Genomic DNA, 20,176 nt, shown 5'->3' on the forward strand with positions numbered 1-20,176 from the left:
TAATATATTCTGTCAGGGGTTCTACTGTGTGGTATAATGCAGTGTGATGATGCAACAGGTTCGTTTTGGTTTTGATGAACATTATTCACTTTTAGGAATCCACAGAGGAAAAACCTCAAATAGAAGAAGAGGTATGGCTACCATGACATCCTCTAACTTTCTTGTTTAATGCAATGGTTCGGGGAAAGAAAAGAGGTTTCTCTTGTAAGCCTGTTGGGGGGTTGCTTCTTTGGGCTTAAACCTGTTCTTAAAGACCTTATGACAAAATATGGCACTATAACTGACTGTAGCTAGCAGGTTAACAACATATTTATTAATTACTTATCCCACATCATGCTGAATTGATACATTTGTGTCATTTACTTGCTGTTAGGTAGAACTCATCTAAAGATTTTGTATCTCAGCACAAACAACATACAAATATTCATATTTAGTTTCAATAATCAGCACTGAACATTATCAGTGGCTGAAGGCATTTTTCTCTATGGTTTTATCATGATTTTGGATATATAAAGGATTTTAAATAGACTATATTATCATAAAGTAATGTGGGCATTTTAAAAATGCTGGGGTCTTATGACCTATACATATTTTGTCAGCAATAACTGTATATAATTCAATGTAAGAAACATGAATAGATCAAATTGCCTAAAGGAACGCTAAGTAACATTCAGTATTTTCACTCCTGGACTCCCCCTACATTTGCAAAGTGTGATTCATTTTACAGCAATGTCCTGAAATCAAGGGGGAGAAGGAGGGAGGGGGTGGTTCTTTACCCTCCTCCAAAAGTTACATAGTGCAGTTTCTGCAGTGCTGAGCCTGGAGTAGCAACAACAGAGGGTTTATTCTGCCTACTACAGGTCAGTGAAGATTCACAATGATTTTGAAGCTGTAACCTTCAGGTATAAATACTACCTAGTTTACCTTTAACAGCTTCACACAGTTTGCGGCAAGTCTGCAGTAATTTTGTAAATTTGTGGCAAGGCTTGCAAGTTGCATAATGCTAACTGGTATACACAATCTTAAAATACATGATAGCATCGCCGTTTATAATTTATTCATTAGACTCTAAATGTTTCAACTGATTGACTGATACACTTGGTTTGAGGGAAATTTGTGTCATTTGATCATCAGTTTAATTCTTTTCATCATAAACCATGTGGTTTCCAATTCCTTTCATAGGGCAATAATAAGTGGGACCCTTTGAGTGAAAAATGTGACACTTTAAATGAAGACACTGTCATTTCAAAGCAAGAAGTGGAGGAAAACACAACAGATGTCATAGAGGATGTAGAGGGGAATGAGTTAGAGGCATTCACACAAAATACAGCTGATGAAATGCAGGAGACAGCTGACTCAGAGAAACAAGAGAGAGCGTTTGCAAACAGTGATTTAGGTTTGGTAAGCATCCAGCTGCTCATGGATGATTAAAGCTTTGGGGGCTTAGTCTTAGAACATCTGATCACACTTGAATATTTAGGGGTAAAATTCTCAGACTTCAAATTTAATTCAAAATAAGCTATAAATCATTTTAATTCTTGGAAACCAGTGTGAATAAGAAACCATTAAAATATGAGGGGGACTGCACAGTATATCATAATCGTATTGGAAGTGTGACATGACTTGAAATTAAAACGTATTAAAAACATATTAAATGACATTAATATGCCATGGGTAAAGACTGGCTTGCATTATATTTGACCAAAATTATTTACAAGTACTGGATGATGTAGATGAGTTGATTCATCAAAGCACCCACAAAATCTCATAAGGGACATGGTGGGGACACTCTGCACAAAGAACGCATTTTGTAAATTAAGTAAAAATAAATAAATTATTTGGGTTGGACATCTTGACTAGAAATGAATAAACAAATGAAGGGGTGGTCTCTGCCTGTAGCACAGTGCCCAAGGCCAATGTTTTTAATAATGATGTATTGTACAGCCCTACAAGAAATATTTGTAATGGAGAATACAATGTTTATGGTAGCTAAAGACTTTGTCCCCAAACCTGAAGATTATCCTGACACCAGTGTGAGCACAGTGTGAGTGCAGTGACCCCACTGAAGTGTCCACAAATATAATTTTGTTCATTTCCCACATGTTAAGTAAAGGTCATGATCTCTCCTTATGGTCATGTTATCTCACCAGTGAAATGTGAAATCGCACACTGTTTGTTGCATGACAGGAGTGGCTATGTTCTCACCTGTCCTTTCTCTCTGAGGGCAGTTCTACCCACTGTTTCACATATTTTCCTTCATTTTCTCCTTGAGTGGTTTGCGTGTGCCTCCTGAATGTAATGTTAGAGTTCTTTACTTTTAATTGCAATTGCTCTCCACTGTCAGATGGAGGAGGAAATGGGAAGGAAGAGCAAGCAGCAGAATGGAGGAGTGTATGAGGACAGTAAGCACAAGAAAGTGGAGAGAACCCAGAGGTGTGTGACATAATCCACTCACCGCACAATTATAACTCTACTCGTGATTTTTATAAACATGCCATTAATTAATCACAAGCCATTCAAGGGGAATAGCTTAAGTATAAGTCCTGCAGTTAGCTAATAGACAAGAGGAGGCATGACTTTTCATTGTAAATCTTAATCTCAGTGATTTAACCCTTTAAGCTGTAGACTTAAGTGCTATTTGAACTGAATAATATTTGATAGAGGAGGATCTATGATGAGAAAGGGATTTGAACTAGCTGATTCATACTGTTACAATTATATGTATGTGTAATTTTCCCACATTTCAGAAGGGAGTATGGATTATGATCTGGATTAGGACGCTGATAACAGTCTCAATCCAATAGTTTTCACTGAAAACTTTACTTAAAGTGTAAACATCTAAACTAAACTTTAATACTCAAACTGCTTAAACACTAACAACTCCCAGTGGAATACAGTTTAAAATATCATATCAAATAAGATGCTGTTTCAAGGTAGATTTGTTACTGAATTTAATCAAATTCACCAGTTTTCTCCTGTTTTTTCTTCATGTGCTAAATAAAAAATTCCCATCTTTACTAATTTTCAGATTTCCCAAAAGCTGTCAGAAAATTTCAGACCATTATATTTGTACTAGATTAAAACAAATAAATATTAAACATTTTTCAGAAATGTTTTTATTACTTTGAACAATTTATTTGGAAATCTGGTCTAGTACAGCATTAGAACTAGATCAGATGGTTAATTAGCTTTATTAATGCGAACGTAAACAGCATCTGTCTGAGGATATGATACTTGGATACATACAGATGATTTTGTATTCATTTTTTTTATTAAGCATCAGTATTGTTTATTTTATTTATCTTATTTTTTGTAACTAACTTAGAACCAATATGTGTGTTTTATATAATGAAGCCCTGATGTATAGGCCCTGCAGTTTACAATGTGGGTCAATGGTTATTTTTTCTATTATGAAGATATTCATGACCCCAGTCATTTAAACCTAGCTCTATGGAGTCCTGGGCACAGCTGTAACTAGAGACTGTCACCTTAGACAAGAGTGAGCTGCTTCCGTGTGTGTGTGTGTGTGTGTGTGTGTGTATTTGTGCGCATGTGTATGTGTGAGCGTCTGTGTCTGTGTTTACAACTGTGATATTCACATGTGTGTATGTTTCTTGCATGCATGGAGGGTATCGTGATTGTGTGCCCTATATACTTGGTTAACATATGCATGTTTTGTGTGTGTGTGTGTGTACGCGTGTGTGTACATGCACGTATTTACCTCAGCCGTGGTAGCATGCGCTCTCCCGAGGCTCCTGCGATGGAGGATCTGGATGCAGAGGGAGCTCGTCTAGAGGCGGAAAGGAAACTGGAGGAGCTGAAAAGGAGGAGAGACGAGACAGAGAGTGAGGAGTTTGAGAGGATGAGGCAGAAGCAGCAAGAGGCTGAGGTAGAGTTGGAGGAGCTAAAGAGGAAGAGGGAGGAGAGAAGGAAGGTGCTGGAGGAAGAGGAGAAGCAGAAGAAGCAAGAGGAGGCTGAGAGGAAGGCTAGGGAGGAGGTATGTTAAGCCTAATATCAAAATTTCACTTCCTGGATGTACTTTAACTGGAAGTTTTCTGTCCTTGGTGATCGTACTTGACTATGTGGACCCCATAAGATATCTGGTTCGTTGGGCACACTTAAAATTTAGTATGTACATTTTGTACATTAGTAACATGTTAAAACTACTAAAAAAAGTAATACATTTTTAGATGGCATCAGTGAACACAAGCTCAGCAAAATCAGTGAAAGAAGCACTCAGTATCATTTATACAGTCTTATTTTTTTAATATTATGGAATAACATTTAGAGATTCCAGATTGACTAATTAAAGGGGCACCTTTGATGCCTCTTAAGGCAGGACGATTTGGCCAAAATTTATATCACAATATATTTCAATATAATTTATGTTGATACAGTATAATTCCGATATCGATATGAGCATTATAAAATCCTGAAAAACATCTAAGAACAAAATGGAAAGTGACACCACCACCAAACATAAACCTATCGGCTTTGTAAATGTTAATATTTTTATACTATATTTTAAATTGAGTGTGCTGAAATGACATCAATGCCCCGTAATGAATATCGGTCAGTGACAGATGTCAACAATGTATACTGAAATATTGAAAAGCGGTTTAAAAATCATATCATTGTTATTTAAACATTTTATATCGCAATATATATTGATATTGAATTATTGTTATGAAACAAATAAATAGAGGAAGGTCGAAGTCATGTTTTTCTCACACTTACAGCAAATAATTGCTTGCCTTTTACAATGTGCTGTTATCTATAAATGGAGAAAATGACATTGCACAGCTAAAAATAGTAACAGCATCCATCTTGAGGCCTGGACCTTGAACATATCTTGGCTGAACGACTACATCTGGGGTAAAGGGAATTTTCTGGTGACCTATTGCTTTAGTCATCCTGAATGTTTTTCTAGAGCGTATCGCTATTTGTGTATCTTATTTTCTTGGCCTTTCATCAAAAACACTCTTCTATATTTGTTTGAGAATTTAACCTCTGTCAGACAGGAAGACATTCCCTGCATATTTTATTACCTCAAGCTTCAGTGTCATTAAGTTCTCTGTTTTCCTAACCGTGTAGATAAGATTCCATTTGTCAGGAGACTCTGTCTTACGCAGAACATGACAGCATATGAGAACATGTTCCTTTTTGGATGTGTCCTCTGACTGTGATGACTGTGCACAGCAGGGTCATAAATCCGCTATATTGCATTCTGTCACTGTCAGTAGGCTGCTGCATGAACCCAGGCCCAAATTCAAACAAATGCCTTCATTGTGTGTGCTTCAGATTACAGAATGACATCGTTTAAATGTCCGCCTCATATGCGATAGCTTGGCCGTATTCCTCAGCGGCATTATGCAAATTTCCCTTTGCTGTACACGGGCTATCAGCACTGAGCAGGCCTTCCCTGAGCCTGGGCCATGCACAATGGTCAGCTCACCTCGTCCAGTCCTGTTTAACCATTGTAATGTTAATTCCTTCCTTGTTCCTAATTAAAAGACGACATAAATAAATAAAAAATGAGTAATTAGACGGTACAAGGCCTCGTTCTGATGGCAGAGAGGCTTGCCAAGAGCGGTTGTGGGCTTGAAAAGGCATTTTTGTGATTCCCCAGCTGAGATGGAATTCACTGCCGCATGATTTCAAGCCAGTTTTTACTGTTCAATAGTTTGGAATCTCATAACATGAAAGAGCAGAGATGGCTTCAGTATTGTTTGCATCAGTGGTTTGTATCAGTACATTACCAATATCTGCAGACAGTGCAGAATCAGATACAGGCCAAATTTAGAGTGTTTTATTACAAATAGCCAACGAGAGGCCATGTGTTAATGCCATTATATCAGAGGGAAGGTTGTTTTTGGCATGACGTCAAGCAGAATGCCTAAAACTTCCTTCACCAAGACAAAATACCTGTAAAACATAGCCTTGAGTGTCTTACTGCTTTCATAAAACAGTAATCAATATAAAATATTGCAAAGTATATCAATGTTCAGCTCATAGATATGTTTATTTACAATTACACACTGTTCTGGGAGAACTGAATAAAACTGGCTATGTCTAATACACTAGCACATTAACATGGAATTCAGATGTTGCGAGGTGTTCATATCTGTGCGTATATTGTGTATTTTACAATGGCTTCAAACATGGCTCAGCCAAACAGATTTTAGGAGCAGAACTATCCATTTTATTACAGTAGATTTTGCATGATTTGTTTAAATGATCATCTTTGCCATTCTTAAATAGATAGTGCTGGTATTGACTGACATTACCTTCTTTACTAAACAAACAGTGATATCATGCCATTTCTAACAAAAATTTATTCAAATATAGGTAATGTTCTGTAAGTATCTACTTGTAAATAATTTTGATCATCTACTTTTTTTAAAAATATGAGCCATTCTGAATATTTGTTCAGTGTTTGTTCCAGATTTTCTTCACGTTTTTGAATTATGAGGCAATTATATTCAACTCTGTCTATCATTTAAGACACAGATAACAGTTTCACACTAATTACTTTAAAACTATGTGGTTATTGAGTGCCATTTTTATTAGAAGCATTATACCCGTTTCTGGTTTATGTTTTTGAAATCCAAAATGTTGAATGTTTATTCAAAACTCAGTAGTCAGTAAAGGAGCTTTACGTGAGTGGTGATGTATGTATTGCTGTTTTTGCAGGAGGAGAAGAGGAGGATGAAGGAGGAGATAGAGAGGAGGAGAGCCGAGGCAGCAGAGCGGAGGCAGAAGGTTGGGGAAGAAGTGGATGGAGACGGCAGGAAGCCCTTTGTGTGTGTGAGCCCCAGAGGATCCTCCCTGAAGGTCAGTTCCCAGTTCACCAGACCGGCTTCAGGGACAATCCGTCAGCTCCTGGGCGTAGAATTATAACATAATATAATTATAATGAAAGCTGTGCACATTGTGCTATATTTCTTTGTAGACATGTAGATACAATTAACAAAAGCACTATGTTGGGAATGACTGCATACTCAGTTTATCTCCTTTTGTTATCAGCTCTTATTCAGACTTATTCAAACTTTTGCTTAGTTTAAATTAATCAAGCCAAGAATTTAGTTGGAGATCCATTCAGAGAATTTGTTGCTGGTCACTTGTTTAAATCTGCTACAGCGTGAGATACACCCTTCAGTGTGATACATCTGCTATAGTTTAAAAGATGCACAAGATGCTTCCTTTATTCTTAGATGTAATATTTTTCCAAGCAGTTATTCGGTTCATTCAGAGCACTGGTTATTCAAAATTATGAATTAACACAACTGATGTACGTCGTCTAATCATTCAACACGTAGTTTGCATATCAGCTCAAAGCATTAAATAAAGAGAAGTGTAAAGAAGTCACTGTTTGTATCAGACTTAATGGTACAATCTTATTTTTCACATTTATAGTCAGGCAAACTCGACCAAGCAAAACATACCCAAGATTTCGAAAGAAGGCTAGGTGTCCTATCAAGTTTTCAACAGCCTCTGAACTGTGCTTCATCAATTGGGTTGCGGTCTATGAACTCCTGAAGTGAAGGTCAACATACTAGCATAATGTTCCCAAGAAAAATGTGTGTTTTGTGTGTGTGTGTGTGTGTGTGTGTGTGTGTTTGTGTGTGTGTGTGTGTTTGTGTGTGTGTGTGTGTGTTTGTTTGTGTTTGTGTATGTGTTTGTGTGTGTGTGTGTGTTTTGTGTGTGTGTGTGTGTTTGTGTGTGTGTTTGCGTGTTCTGTTTGAAGCCATTTGTAGTACATGCATTTTGCTCCAGTGTGGTAATCTTGTTATGGTCTATGTTGTGGTCAGAGTCTGTGCTGGTTTTCCACAAACTGAGAGCAATTCAATTACAGTTAGCGTGTGTTTAGTGAACTACATCTCCTCTCCAATCTGCCACACTCTCGATGGCGTGACACTTGCACGTTTTGTCTGAGAGAGTTTGTGTTTTCAGTAAATGCTAACCGTGTGTCTGTTCTGCCCACAGCTTTACTTTGTCATCATGTTCACTGTATGTAATGCATGCTGTTTGAACCTTGTGTGCGATTTGATTTCCTGTCATAATACTAATTCATCCCATTCCTGACCTTTATACAATTCCTTTCAGAAATGTATATCATTTCGTTTGATTTAGATGAGTTGGTTTTGGATCAGTGGCATCCAGTGATCCAAAATATTTTGAGTCAAAATATGTAAAAGTCAGAGACCATTCTTCATTTTATTTCATTGGAAAAAAACAAAACAGGTATAAGTTATTTAGATTTTTCAATGTCAGGAGTAAAGAAGAAAGCAAATGTTTAAAAGAAAATTGCAAAAATATCCTCAACAACTAAATGTATTATTATTTCAGTATTTATTTTTCCATCTTTTGCTTTCATTACATCTTTGTCTCTTGTCAGTAGACTTGCTTGCAATTGTACCTTAAAATCTGTCAATCAATTTATTTTTAGACACCTCCAAATGTCTCCCTAATTATATATGTAGATTCATTAGCCAAAACAATCTTAATTCCTTATTTTATTACCATTATTTTCTTAATGAAGTAGATTTCTTATGATTATTCTACTCAGAAATATCTCCTGAAAAATTTACATGTTGTAATTTATGACATAATCACAACTGGAACTTTCACAAAAAAAAAAAATAAATAATAAATGACGAGTGACCTCTGACTTTGCCCTTGTGTTAAGACTAAGATGCCCATGGTTTGCTTGTGTCCTGTTTTGTTGACCCCATCATTCTAAAACAACAGAATGGAATAAAATGGAGTTGCCTGCTTTAGAATGTGGGCTCGGAGGGAATGCAGGAAGGTCATTAGACTAATAGGATTACTGTAACCACATTCAAACCGAGCTGTTTTAAACATACCAGAGAATGGGGAATTTCCTGAAGAGAGTATTTTAGGAACTCCCACATTCAGTAACTTTGGGGGATAGAGAGGGTGATAGAGACAGAGAGTGGCTGGGGAAGAGTGGGTGAACAGTTTTGTGTGTGTGTGTGTGTGTGTGTTTTTTTTTTTTGTTTTTTTTTTGGGCGTCCCAGGAACACTTGCCCCCCTCTTAGCCCTGTTGTCGTATATCATAAACACAGGCCGCGTTCCCACAGAGAACTCGGCCTGAAAAGGGCCCTGCTTTTCCTGGCCCACTGACAACTTCAGCTTGAAAAGACCAGACTAGTCTCTTGGTCTTTTAGAGTAGCCAAATCCAACAGCGAGCTAGTGTGTCTGTGTGTCTTTCCATATGACCAGTGCGGTGACCTGCCTTTGGACACTCTTGGTCAAATTACATGTTTGTTAGGGTTTTTTGTTTGTTTGTTGGTTGTCTTTTTCCTTTAGTTTTTCCTACTCTGTTTATTTGCTGATTTAACATTTTGTAAAAAATGTGACATAAAATATGACATAACATTTGCTTACGCTTTTACGCATTTACTCTCCAATGTTAAATTCAGGAAATAAGCTTTAATTGTCATTAGAATGTGCATAAGATAGTTTTGTGCATGGATGTATTCACTCATTTTCAACAAAACATTTTTAAATTTCATGGAGGCCTATAACATATGACTGTATTGTCTGATCTGTTTACCAGATTGGTGAAAGGGCAGAATTTCTCAACAAGTCAGCCCAGAAAAGGTACATTATGTTCTTTTTGTCCATTCTGACTGAAACCACATGCATTGAAAAACGATTACACATTTCCATTCAAATAATATTACTGTGTGATTATTTTATTATTAAAATAATGTGGTGTATGGTAGGTTCATACTTACATCCTGATAAAGATTCACAGTATGGTGTAATCTACGTGTATGTGTGTCTGCTTTCCTGTGGTGTCAGTGCTGTGAAGGCATCTCACTCTCCTGTCGTGTCAAAGATTGATAACAGATTGGAGCAGTACACCACTGCTGTGCAGGTGAGTTCTACCCAGCACTACACTGACAGCCTTTCAGAAAATATACAGAGCTACAGGAGGCTGAATAAAATGAGAAAAAGGTCTTTTTAAAAGGTCTATATCAAGTGGAACTGATTTTTTAATGTTAAGTGGACTGTGATTTTGTTGCTCAATAGCTCATACTCATTGGAATAAAGTGTCATTCTTCAGGCTCAGGGAAGGACAAAACAGTAGGAAAACAGCAGTATGATACAAGTACAGTAATACAACAGGATGTAATCATTGAATGTATTCAGCTGACAACAGTTTTGCCCCACCCATTACAACCAAAGTTTCTGGGGTTTTTTTTTTTCTTAAAAGGGACAGTAATAAAACAACCTGATTATATTTAAGGGACTTTGAGAAGTCGTTAAATGGTAATGTGAAAATGAATCATGGCTCTTTTTAGATACACACACCAATGCATGGTAAAAGAGAAATTCAGGAGAAAATATAAAATGCAAGAAAAATAATGGATAAATGTCCTTTTTAAATTTTTAAAGTAATTTTTTTTACCACTGTATGAGTCATTTAAATGTATTAATGTTCTCTCTCTGTAAAAGAGCAACAGATGAAAAACTATATTGATAATAGAGTATCATCAAGTGTCGTTCTGTTACAGGGTGCTACTAGAGGTAAGCTTTTGATGCTTTAGCTATGCAGTTTGTGTAGAGCTCATTTCAGAAAGCAAACATGTCTTGGGAGGTGAGCTACATTAGGATAAAAGAGTAAAACTTTGTCTGTTGAATATATTGACAATTAATGGCTGTAATTCTGGCCATTCATAGTTTCTCTCTCCGTATTTCCAGACTAATAAGGATGCACGCTCACCCCGGGCGGCTGCTTTAGACCTGCCCATGGTATCTGATGGTGTTCGGAACATTAAGAGCATGTGGGAGAAGGGCAATGTCTTCAGCTCTGGCACCGGCACACCGTCCAGCAACAAGGTCAGTGACACTCATTCACACATCTGGACAGATGGACCCTTTTTCCTCTCACACCAATGTCCTGCTCAGTTTGGTACTTTGACTTTTGACCCACACAGTTTTCTTTTCTCCTCTGTACAGGATGCAGCTGGGATAAAGGTGGGCGTGGCCGGCCGTATAAACGATTGGCTGAATAAAACTCCAGAGCCAGGCAAAATGTCAGGAGGGAGACCTGCGGTAAGCGCAAAGCACTGTCAAACCCCACCTACTACAAAATGACTCAGCATTTCAAGGCCCCAGGACACTGTTTGTTAAATTAGGGCCAGAGTTATATACAGTCACAATTATAACAGACTGTAGAATTGGTGCCATCTAGTGGCATTGGTTTGTCAAAGAGAGGGAGATGGTTTTTAAAACAGATATTTAAGTTACATGTGCATTTGGGAAGACTGACCAACATTATATGGAGGTCTTCCATGCCTTGCTAGTATAGTGATGCCACACTGTACTGACGTTTTTAAGAGACTTAATATTTTTCATAATAACTTATGCACTGGTACAAAATGTGCCATTCTCCAGACACACCATTTTGTACATTTCTACACTTTATATAGATAATGTGAGTGATTTCAAATGACTTTTTATAGACCAGAGCTTTAAGAGTACACTTATTTCTCTCTCTCTCTCTCTCTCTCTCTCTCTCTCTCTCTCTCTCTCTCTCTCTCTCTCTCTCTCTCTCTCTCTCTCTCTCAAAACCCCTATATCTAATGTTCTGCTTTTTTAAACCTCTGACCCTTGAGTTCCATCAGGAGAACCACAGGAGGGCCACATGACACAAAGAGGCTTCTGAAGTTCAAGCACATATCCAGTAGCCATAGAACACAGTAGACTTATGGTGTAGTTTGATCGTTAAAAGCAGTCATTTTAGAGCCAAAATGGAAGAAAGCACAAAAAAAGATGATTAAATGTCTTTTGTACCTGGATGTGTCAGAGCTGACTTACATACATAACTCCCTCTTTTTAGCTTTGTTCAGCCAAATCAAAACCTTGAGTGGATATGACTTTGATCAGTAATTGTTAAGTTGCAGTGTTGTGGGTGCTGTATATTATGGCTTTTTAATTTGCCTTTTAACTAAAAATCAGTTTATGATATTCGTATGCAACACCTAAACCTTGCAATACAAAAAAAAATGGTGCAGTGGCAACCCCTAGTGGACAGTTTGAAATTTGCTGGCATGGCAACGGGAGACACTTTTTAAGACAATGCCCAAAAGACGTGATTCTCTGTGTTAGTTTAGAATATTCAACCCTTTCTCGCTTCGACCCTGAAGGTCTTTGGGAAAAAATTATTAAAATCAATTAAGATATTTTAGGCAGCACGGTGGTGCAGCAGGTAGTGTCGCAGTCACACAGCGCCTGGAGGTTGTGGGTTCGATTCCCGCTCCGGGTGACTGTCTGTGAGGAGTTGGTGTTTTCTCCCCGTGTCCATGTGGGTTTCCTCCGGGTGCTCCAGTTTCCTCCCAAGGTCCAAAAACACACGTTGGTAGGTGGATTGGTGACTCCAAAGTGTCTGTCGGTGTGAATGTGTGTGTGTGTGTGTGTGTGTGTGTGTGTGTTGCCCTGTGAAGGATTGGCGCCCCCTCCAGGGTGTATTTCCCTGCCTTGCGCCCAATGATTCCAGGTAGGCTCTGAACCCACTGCGACCCTGAACCAGATAAGGGTTACAGATAATGAATGAATGAATGGTCAGATTTTAGGAACTATTTGCAATGGTATTTTCCGCATTGAGTATTACATGTAAAGGCTGTTAGTTTGAAAAGTATTGACATCTTTTGAATTCTTATGCTCAGAGTGTATATTCCAATCAATTCACTGTCCATTCTCTCATCTCCACACAAACTGCAGTCCCTCTACAGCTCTGCATACATTTTTAGCCCCCTTTCTCACTGCTCTCCAATAGTCAGGATCCCCACAGGACCACCACAGAGCAGGTGCTGGATTATTCTCAGTGCTGCAGTGACACTGACATAGTGTTAGTGTTGTGTTGGTTGTGTTGAGTGGATCAGGTACAGCAATGCTGTGAAAATGGACCGTGATTTTAGAATCAAGGAGGTGGCTATAATGTTTCGGCTGATCGGTGTATAGCTATCATAATGTAACTTAATCTGACTATCAGGCATGTGCTATACTTTGAGGTTCTGTATAGGACTTTAACTTCAAAGGAAGGCACTGGATGTAATAAACTTGAATGCACAATGTTCTGAGTTCTATCTCTCTATCCTCTTTCCTGTGCTAGCTAATTCTCCCTCCTGTTGCGTAGAGCAACACCTTAGCCTTGCTTTCATCTGGGCTACTGTTCTTCTGTCTCTTCTTCTTTGTCTGTGCTGAGAGGCAGGTAGGAGTAAACATCTGCATGGTACTCTCACTCTTTCCGCATGCTTCCTGTAGCTCTGACTGTGTGTACCATATATATGTATGTGCATATCAGTGTGTGCATGCTTAGTGCTTGCCCCCATTTTCTTTTGATATTCTGCCTTTTCTCTCTTCCCCAGGACCTGAAACCTGGCGACGTGACCAGCAAACGCAGTCTATGGGAAAACAAAGGCTCCTCCGCTGCCAAGGTAACAAGCCACAAGTCAGTAGCATTCGTTGCCACTCATAGAGATGTTTTCTTGTACTCAGAACATGCATTCACCCCCCAGAATATTCTAAAGTGTTTCTTTATCCTGAAAACAGCTAGCTTTTTTGTAACACTCATGGTATGCCGTGAAGGGACATTACCCGCTTTGTTAAAGCCATCATGTCAGTCGATATGTCTGCAGTATTCCAAGATAAAGAGAGATAAGCAAGTGAGCAGTGCCAGTGAGCTGAGCACTTAACACTGTGTGTTTCTGTTTAAAGCCCTCTCCCTGCTAGTTGTCTTCAGATTTGGGCTCCATGAGGAGGTAAATGTTGCTTTGTCACAAAAAGGGTGCACAATGATTGTCAACTTCATGCACTTATCACAAGACAGCTTCACTCTCTATGTGCTGTAATTGCTTTGACTTTTCCCTGTTTTGTCTTGTTGTGTTTCTCTTGCTCTCACAGCCTTGGAAAAGAAAGGTTTATGGGATGCTGGCTGTTTGATAGTCACTGAAAGGAGCTGCAAGCACTTTCCAAAGCCTCCTGCTTGTTTAATGCAACATGTGTAGTGCTGGGCGGTATTAATAAAGCATAATGTCCTGGTAAATTCTATTTATAAACAACAGATCTGTATCAGATGATATCTAGGTTTGCATTATAGATCGTTTTATTGATCATCAAGAACATCAAATGAGACCTTATATACATTTCACACAAGGAGTTTGTCTCATGAATTGTGTTAAACTAAGAGTCAGTATCATTTATTTTTCAAGTCATTTAATGTATTTTGATGTTAAATTATTTATACAAGCTCCTTAAGTGTAGTTGTTTTCATCTAAATGATTGAAAAAAAGTGAAAAATTTTCCCCCATTTACCTGCGTTTTGATAATCAAGCTATGATTAATCCTTGTTTACATTCATATAAAATTGTTAAATTTATGATGAATGACCCTAAAACAACAGGAGTCAAGCAGAATATTTTTCAAGGAAGGGGAACAACTCTTTTGTGTACACTTGTGTGAAGTTGTCTCCATTGTTATGGTTTGTTCAGGGCTTATTAGCCCTATTCAGACAGGATTAGTGATGGGGACGTGTAATATCATTTTATCACTGGTTGCGTGTAAATTTATAATCTGATTCGCAAGGGATAAGAAATTTCTGTGTAAATGACAGAGATGGGAGTGCAGTACAATCACACTCAAAAGCTCTGTGTGTAATATATAGAATCCACTAGTCATAACCAGAATTAGATACTGTTTGGCTGTGGCTGTGGTGGTGGCATGTTAATGTGTTGTGCCGGTATGAGTGGATCCGACACAGCAGTGCTGCTGGAGTTTTTAAAATGTTCACTGCCTGGTTGTGAATAGTTCACCAAACAAAAATATCCAGGCAACTGTGTCATGTGACCTCAGATGGATAATATTTTAGCTGATAATACAACTCATTTATAGTTATGACAGACTTGGAAAATTAGCAAGCTAGGTGTTCATAACCTGTATATAGTCTGTAGGCTATGCTACAAAATAACTAACATTAAGCTACCATTAAGATGCATGACATGCTCCTCTGTACTTGGGGAAATCAGTGGTAAATCTCCTTTGACTGAATATGTACACATCTATTATTGTATCCATATATATATATATATATATATATATATATATATATATATATATATATTTGATGTTTATTTGCTTTAGATTTTCATTATTCTTTAAAACCAAAACAAGAGGATGTTGCAGGATGTTCTAAAATCAATAGCGCCCAGCACTGGCCATGTAGGATTTATATCATGGGTATTAGACAAGCATCACAAGCACTTGAGATTCTTGCCCTCTTACATTTTCTGCTGTTCTCTTCCCACACAACATTAGTTGCAGGATGTTCTTTAAAAGTCTATTTTATCTATGTCTATGTGCTCAGAACCACACACAGTCACTTTCACACATATAACAGCAGTCAGTTCAGCAGCTATCATCAAGCTTTATCCACTTTGCTGAAGCTAAAAGGCAAGCCCCAAAGCCCACGGTCTCCAGTGTGAAGCCATATGTTTGTTCAGGGATGCTGTTGCTCGGATAGTGCAAGACAGCAGCGATATTTATCTGGACAGCTCTATCTTTGGCAGGCTGGAGAGAAGCAGCCCTGGCATGCCGCAGCCATGTTAAGGCCAGGCCAAGGCCGTGGTTAGCCACACGCTGCACTCATGGCCAGAGCCATTTGAGCTGTGGTTAATGCTTATGTAATGAGGGGCTAATGAAGGGAAAGCCATGGTTATGGCCACACTTAAGGTAGAAAACAACAAGACCATCTATGGATATGGGGGGGGGGGTAAGCAGTCAGGACAGTGTGTGAGAATGGAAAATAAGATTGTACATGAACCCCGCTCTGTGGTCTTGCTTAATAAAATTTCTCAAAGCCACCAGTCCACCTCACTTTTATTTTTACACTTGTGTCTGCATTCGTGAACATAAGTGTAAATAATAAATAAATGTTACCGTGGGAGTAACAGAGAGTTTTAGAGCAGCATAAACAGTGTTGTTTTTACATTTAGAAACTGCAGATTCTCACCCCTAATAGGACACCTTACTACAGGACCATTGCTGTCCCCTGGGTCTTTCTAACCTATTTGTGCTCATCTTATTTACTCTATTTTTTCATCCAGGTAACAAGCAGAGGAGAGAGTAAATCTTTTGCCAACGGTAAGTCAGAATGCAGAACACATCCATGCAACATTGTGTGTCCTCAGAGTTCAAGGTATGAACCATGGATAGCCATGTGCAAAAGCCAAAAAAGCTCATTAACTACAAGTGATTCATGTTTCAGCCAGAGAAAACTAATTACGAGGTCTTCTTACAGTGGAAGGGTTGACAGAAACACCTGTAGATGTTTTCTCAGATCTGATATAAGGGTGGAGCTTGATTTTCTCCTGTCTCACAGCAAAAGCTTTAAGTTTTATGTTGACAGCTGTGGTGGTCTCCTTGGTCTTGCTTGGTTATTAGGAATCATGTTCCCTCTCTATCTAATAATTATTATTTATTTAAATGCTTGAGCTGCCTGAATAAATTAAGTGTGATCTCTGATTGTTGCACACTATTCTGTGTTGTATATGTTCTTACAATGCCATGCAGCAGTGTAATTTTAGTGCCATGTACATTTTTGCATTTTGTGGCTCCCATATCCCACAATTCCATTGCCGCACCTTGGCTGCTGGGGCCCGGCCAGTCGTAAATCATCACTGCTTCGTTCATCAGTCGCAGCGTTTTAACATGCCTTTGTGGCATAGTGTTCTATTTCAAAAGCACACCTTTTGTTCCACTTGAAGCGGACGCTGTGGCCTTCAGGCATGCCGGACATGGTTGTATAATGGGCTGTGGGTTCTTATAAACCCTTTCTCAACACACACATACGTACACACACACGTTCTTGTAAATTGTGGGGACATTACATAGATTTTCATTAATAATGTGAAGACTTACCCTAACCTTAACCATACCTACTACTAACCTGGCTGTATTGTGGGAACTGCTTGATAGTAATCACAAGGAGGGGAATTCCCCACAGTGCGAGTGTATAAAGAGGTTTTTGTCCCCACATCGCAAAACATTCCTGGTACATTCACAGACACACATTGCCCTGCCTCCTCACCTCCTCCCACTGCATTCTAGGCTCAGTCCGAGGCAGCAGCTGCCTGTTTGACACATTACTGAGCAAGGTGGCAAAAGATTAGCATGCTAATACGTCACATAGGCAAGTATAGGGGAACAGCTGAGGGAGGAATTCAATTGCCCCTGCTGCCTCTGGATAAGATCGATGAGAAAAAGATTCAGGGAGTTTAAAAGCAATGCAGCATCATATAATGTAATGTCTGTTGACTCTCTGTGAGATAAAATAAAATGCACCAATGCTGTCTGACAAACACAGTAAGATTTTTAGCATTTTAAGCTTATAACAAAATATTATTTTATTGTAAGCTTATAAATGATCTATCCGTCATTCAGCCGCATAAATATTATTTTGTGAAATATTCATTGAGATATGTCAAGCTTCACTGAACCAAAAAAAAATAATGAAAATGTGTATTGCTCAAATGACTGTTTGTCAAAATATGAATAGTTTAAGGAGCATAATTCAGACGATATTCATTTTGTTTGCGTGTGAAAGGTGACCATTTTAGGATTGATATGGTTTGCCTTTATATTAGATAACATATTTACCAAGGCTCTGTAGCATATGTTCAGTCTTGCAGTAGTAGTTACAGTAGTAGTAGATCACATTTGCGTGCAGAGCATGGATAGGTCAGTTCTTTATAGAGTGAAGGGCAAACAAAAACCTGCCAAACATTAGTCATTTAAAGGAGTGCAAAGGCCAAAACCTGCTGAGCATTCAACACTCTACAGCTACTCCATGTTTCTTCAGTCAGTGCTGCCTAACACACATATATAAGCACGCTGGTTGAGAGGCCTACTTAGCACCAGTCTTCTGTCTGATTTACCAAGAATTAACACCCAATCAACATTGGCCTTTCCAGAAGAAAACAGAGATAGATTTTTCAGATTTATCGCATTTTAACAAAAAATCACTCTTTTTTAAACTGCTGCTCAAATTTTTTCATAAACATCATTAAAACACAAGGACAAAATGTGACTCTTTGTAATCATGCCAGACACAGTAGAGCATCAAACCGGTCATCATTTAAGGCTTTCAACTTTGAGACAGTAATAAATGCATGTTTTGTCCACATTCGTCCCCTGTGAAAAGACAACTCATAAAAGAGCACAGTTTTGTGAAGGGGAAGAAATATACAAAAAAAGAAAATCTACAACTGAAACAACTGAGGAAACATGCTCAGACTCCAGCATCATAAGTGTGTGTGATGTATACTATCCTTGCTTTCTAACATATTTGTTCTTTTATGTTTACAGGAATGGGCCACTAATTTTTTAAGGAGCCACAGCACCAGGGACCAAGAGAAAGCACCGTCTTCCTTTTTTATATGCATTTACTCATACCAAAAAATAATCTTCTGCATTTCCTACTGCCCACACATCTCAGAGGAGAGAAAGAGCAGGGTTTTATTTTTACCCCTGCATGTTGCATAGTCCTAATTACAGTGTAGTGCTTAGCATAAAGCCTTTTTTATTCTAGAAAGTAGTCTGAGATAGACGTGCATACACAGAAAGTGACCCATACAACCCAAAGGATTTTTTTTTTATATTTGTTTTGGTTTTTTTTTTAAGGATAGATGCAGCCTATTTAAACGTCTCATGGTATTTCATGTCATGTTAAACATGTTGCTGTTGTTTTGTTTAAAGCTCTTCTCCCATAGTCACCCCTCACACCTTTTAATTTATAATTCAAGCAAAGCTTCACACATTGGTATTTTATTCATGTTCACCAGTCCAGGGCAGAATTTGAGCACCCATAGAGTAGTGTATTTTTTACATTTGTCATAATGACACATTTTTAATAGTGAAACTATGGTCTTAATAATATATGTTATAGCACATAATGTATGTTTTGTAATTAACTATATATTTTATATGTCGCCGCTTTATATGAGAGGATGTCCTAGCTTTTGCTCCTGATATACTATGTCAAATCCATTTCAAACTCATTATAGACATTCCATGATTATTATTCCATTTTTCTTTCATTCACTGACTCTCTGTCAGTATAGTCACCATCATATATCTGATTTCTAATGGATGCAAAAGCTTCGCTCTGCACTGAATAAAGGGAACATACACTTCTTGACCAAAATGAAAAACTGAAAAGGAAAAAAAAAAGACCTGTGACTTTCTCAAGCATTTCTTTGCATATAATGCTTACTCTATTACAAGTTAGGCTTTGTTTGCCATAATTATTATTAAAAAAGCACAGAGCCATTACTGAGGACCAATATTGTTTCTGTTGTTTGCTTGTTTGTTTTGTTTTTGTTTTTGTTTACTCTGCACCAGTTCATTTAGAGTAGAACACTATTCAAGTTTGGCAACTACAGAGTTGGACATGGTGGGCTGATAGTCAGTGGCCTGTGAGATTAGCAGTTTACACAGGTTGCGTGACTGAGCATGTGTAATTTTAGATTTTTTCTGTGGAAATACGATCTGTTTTCCCAACATCATTGATGATGTGATGGTGATTGATGTTTAAAATGTGAACAGTTCCGTGTTCTGGTCTTAGGTTTGACAATCGTTCATGTGGCAAAGTTACCTGTTGTATCCTCTGTTTTTCTCCACATTGAATATAAACAGTTCTGTTTAGTATCAGGCTAACTCTATGCAAGTCACACTACTACAAAACTTTGACCATGTTTATTGTAGCCTGTATTGTCATATGGAACAACTGTTTAAATGTTACAGCATTGACTCAGCAACTGCAATAAAGAGATCAATGTAAAAACCTGGTGTGCTCTGAATGCTTGTATAAAAACTCAAAAAACAGATTATCTCTGCCTTGTATTGTTACTCACTGATTTTGAAATGTAGTACACTAAACTAATTCAGCTACAGTGTCACAGGAGCTCCTCCATGAAACTCCTTTTTAGCTCAGACTCAGTTTGTGTCCAGGAAATGGAGGCCATAACTTTAGATTGTCATCATATGTGGCCCCCCACCACCACCAATTCTATCAATAGACCCAGTGACACCAACCAATCAGAGAGAAACACGGTGGTCACGTGGGAGCACAGGTCTCTATTAGGTG

General features: G+C 38.2%; 1 protein-coding gene across 4 annotated transcripts in view; it reads left to right on the forward strand.

Moving 5' to 3' along the window:
• cald1a (caldesmon 1a) overlaps positions 1–19,572 on the forward strand; it is a 60,737-nt gene extending 41,165 nt beyond the window's left edge. For 2 of the 4 annotated variants that reach the window (XM_066667971.1, XM_066667972.1), the window contains exons 5-15: positions 96–131; positions 2,345–2,433; positions 3,727–3,997; positions 6,694–6,834; positions 9,584–9,627; positions 9,832–9,907; positions 10,735–10,872; positions 10,993–11,088; positions 13,404–13,472; positions 16,137–16,173; positions 18,397–19,572. In XM_066667971.1, coding sequence (XP_066524068.1) covers positions 96–131; positions 2,345–2,433; positions 3,727–3,997; positions 6,694–6,834; positions 9,584–9,627; positions 9,832–9,907; positions 10,735–10,872; positions 10,993–11,088; positions 13,404–13,472; positions 16,137–16,173; positions 18,397–18,410 — 1,011 coding nt within the window. In that variant the 3' untranslated portion in view covers positions 18,411–19,572. Of the gene's footprint in view, positions 1–95; positions 132–2,344; positions 2,434–3,726; positions 3,998–6,693; positions 6,835–9,583; positions 9,628–9,831; positions 9,908–10,734; positions 10,873–10,992; positions 11,089–13,403; positions 13,473–13,752; positions 13,797–16,136; positions 16,174–18,396 lie in introns of all 4 variants that reach the window. The other 2 variants (XR_010802202.1, XM_066667973.1) reach the window with 2 other exon arrangements.
• Positions 19,573–20,176: the final 604 nt, after the last annotated feature.

This window comes from Hoplias malabaricus, chromosome 4, assembly GCF_029633855.1.
Source record: "Hoplias malabaricus isolate fHopMal1 chromosome 4, fHopMal1.hap1, whole genome shotgun sequence".
Lineage (NCBI taxonomy): Eukaryota > Metazoa > Chordata > Actinopteri > Characiformes > Erythrinidae > Hoplias > Hoplias malabaricus.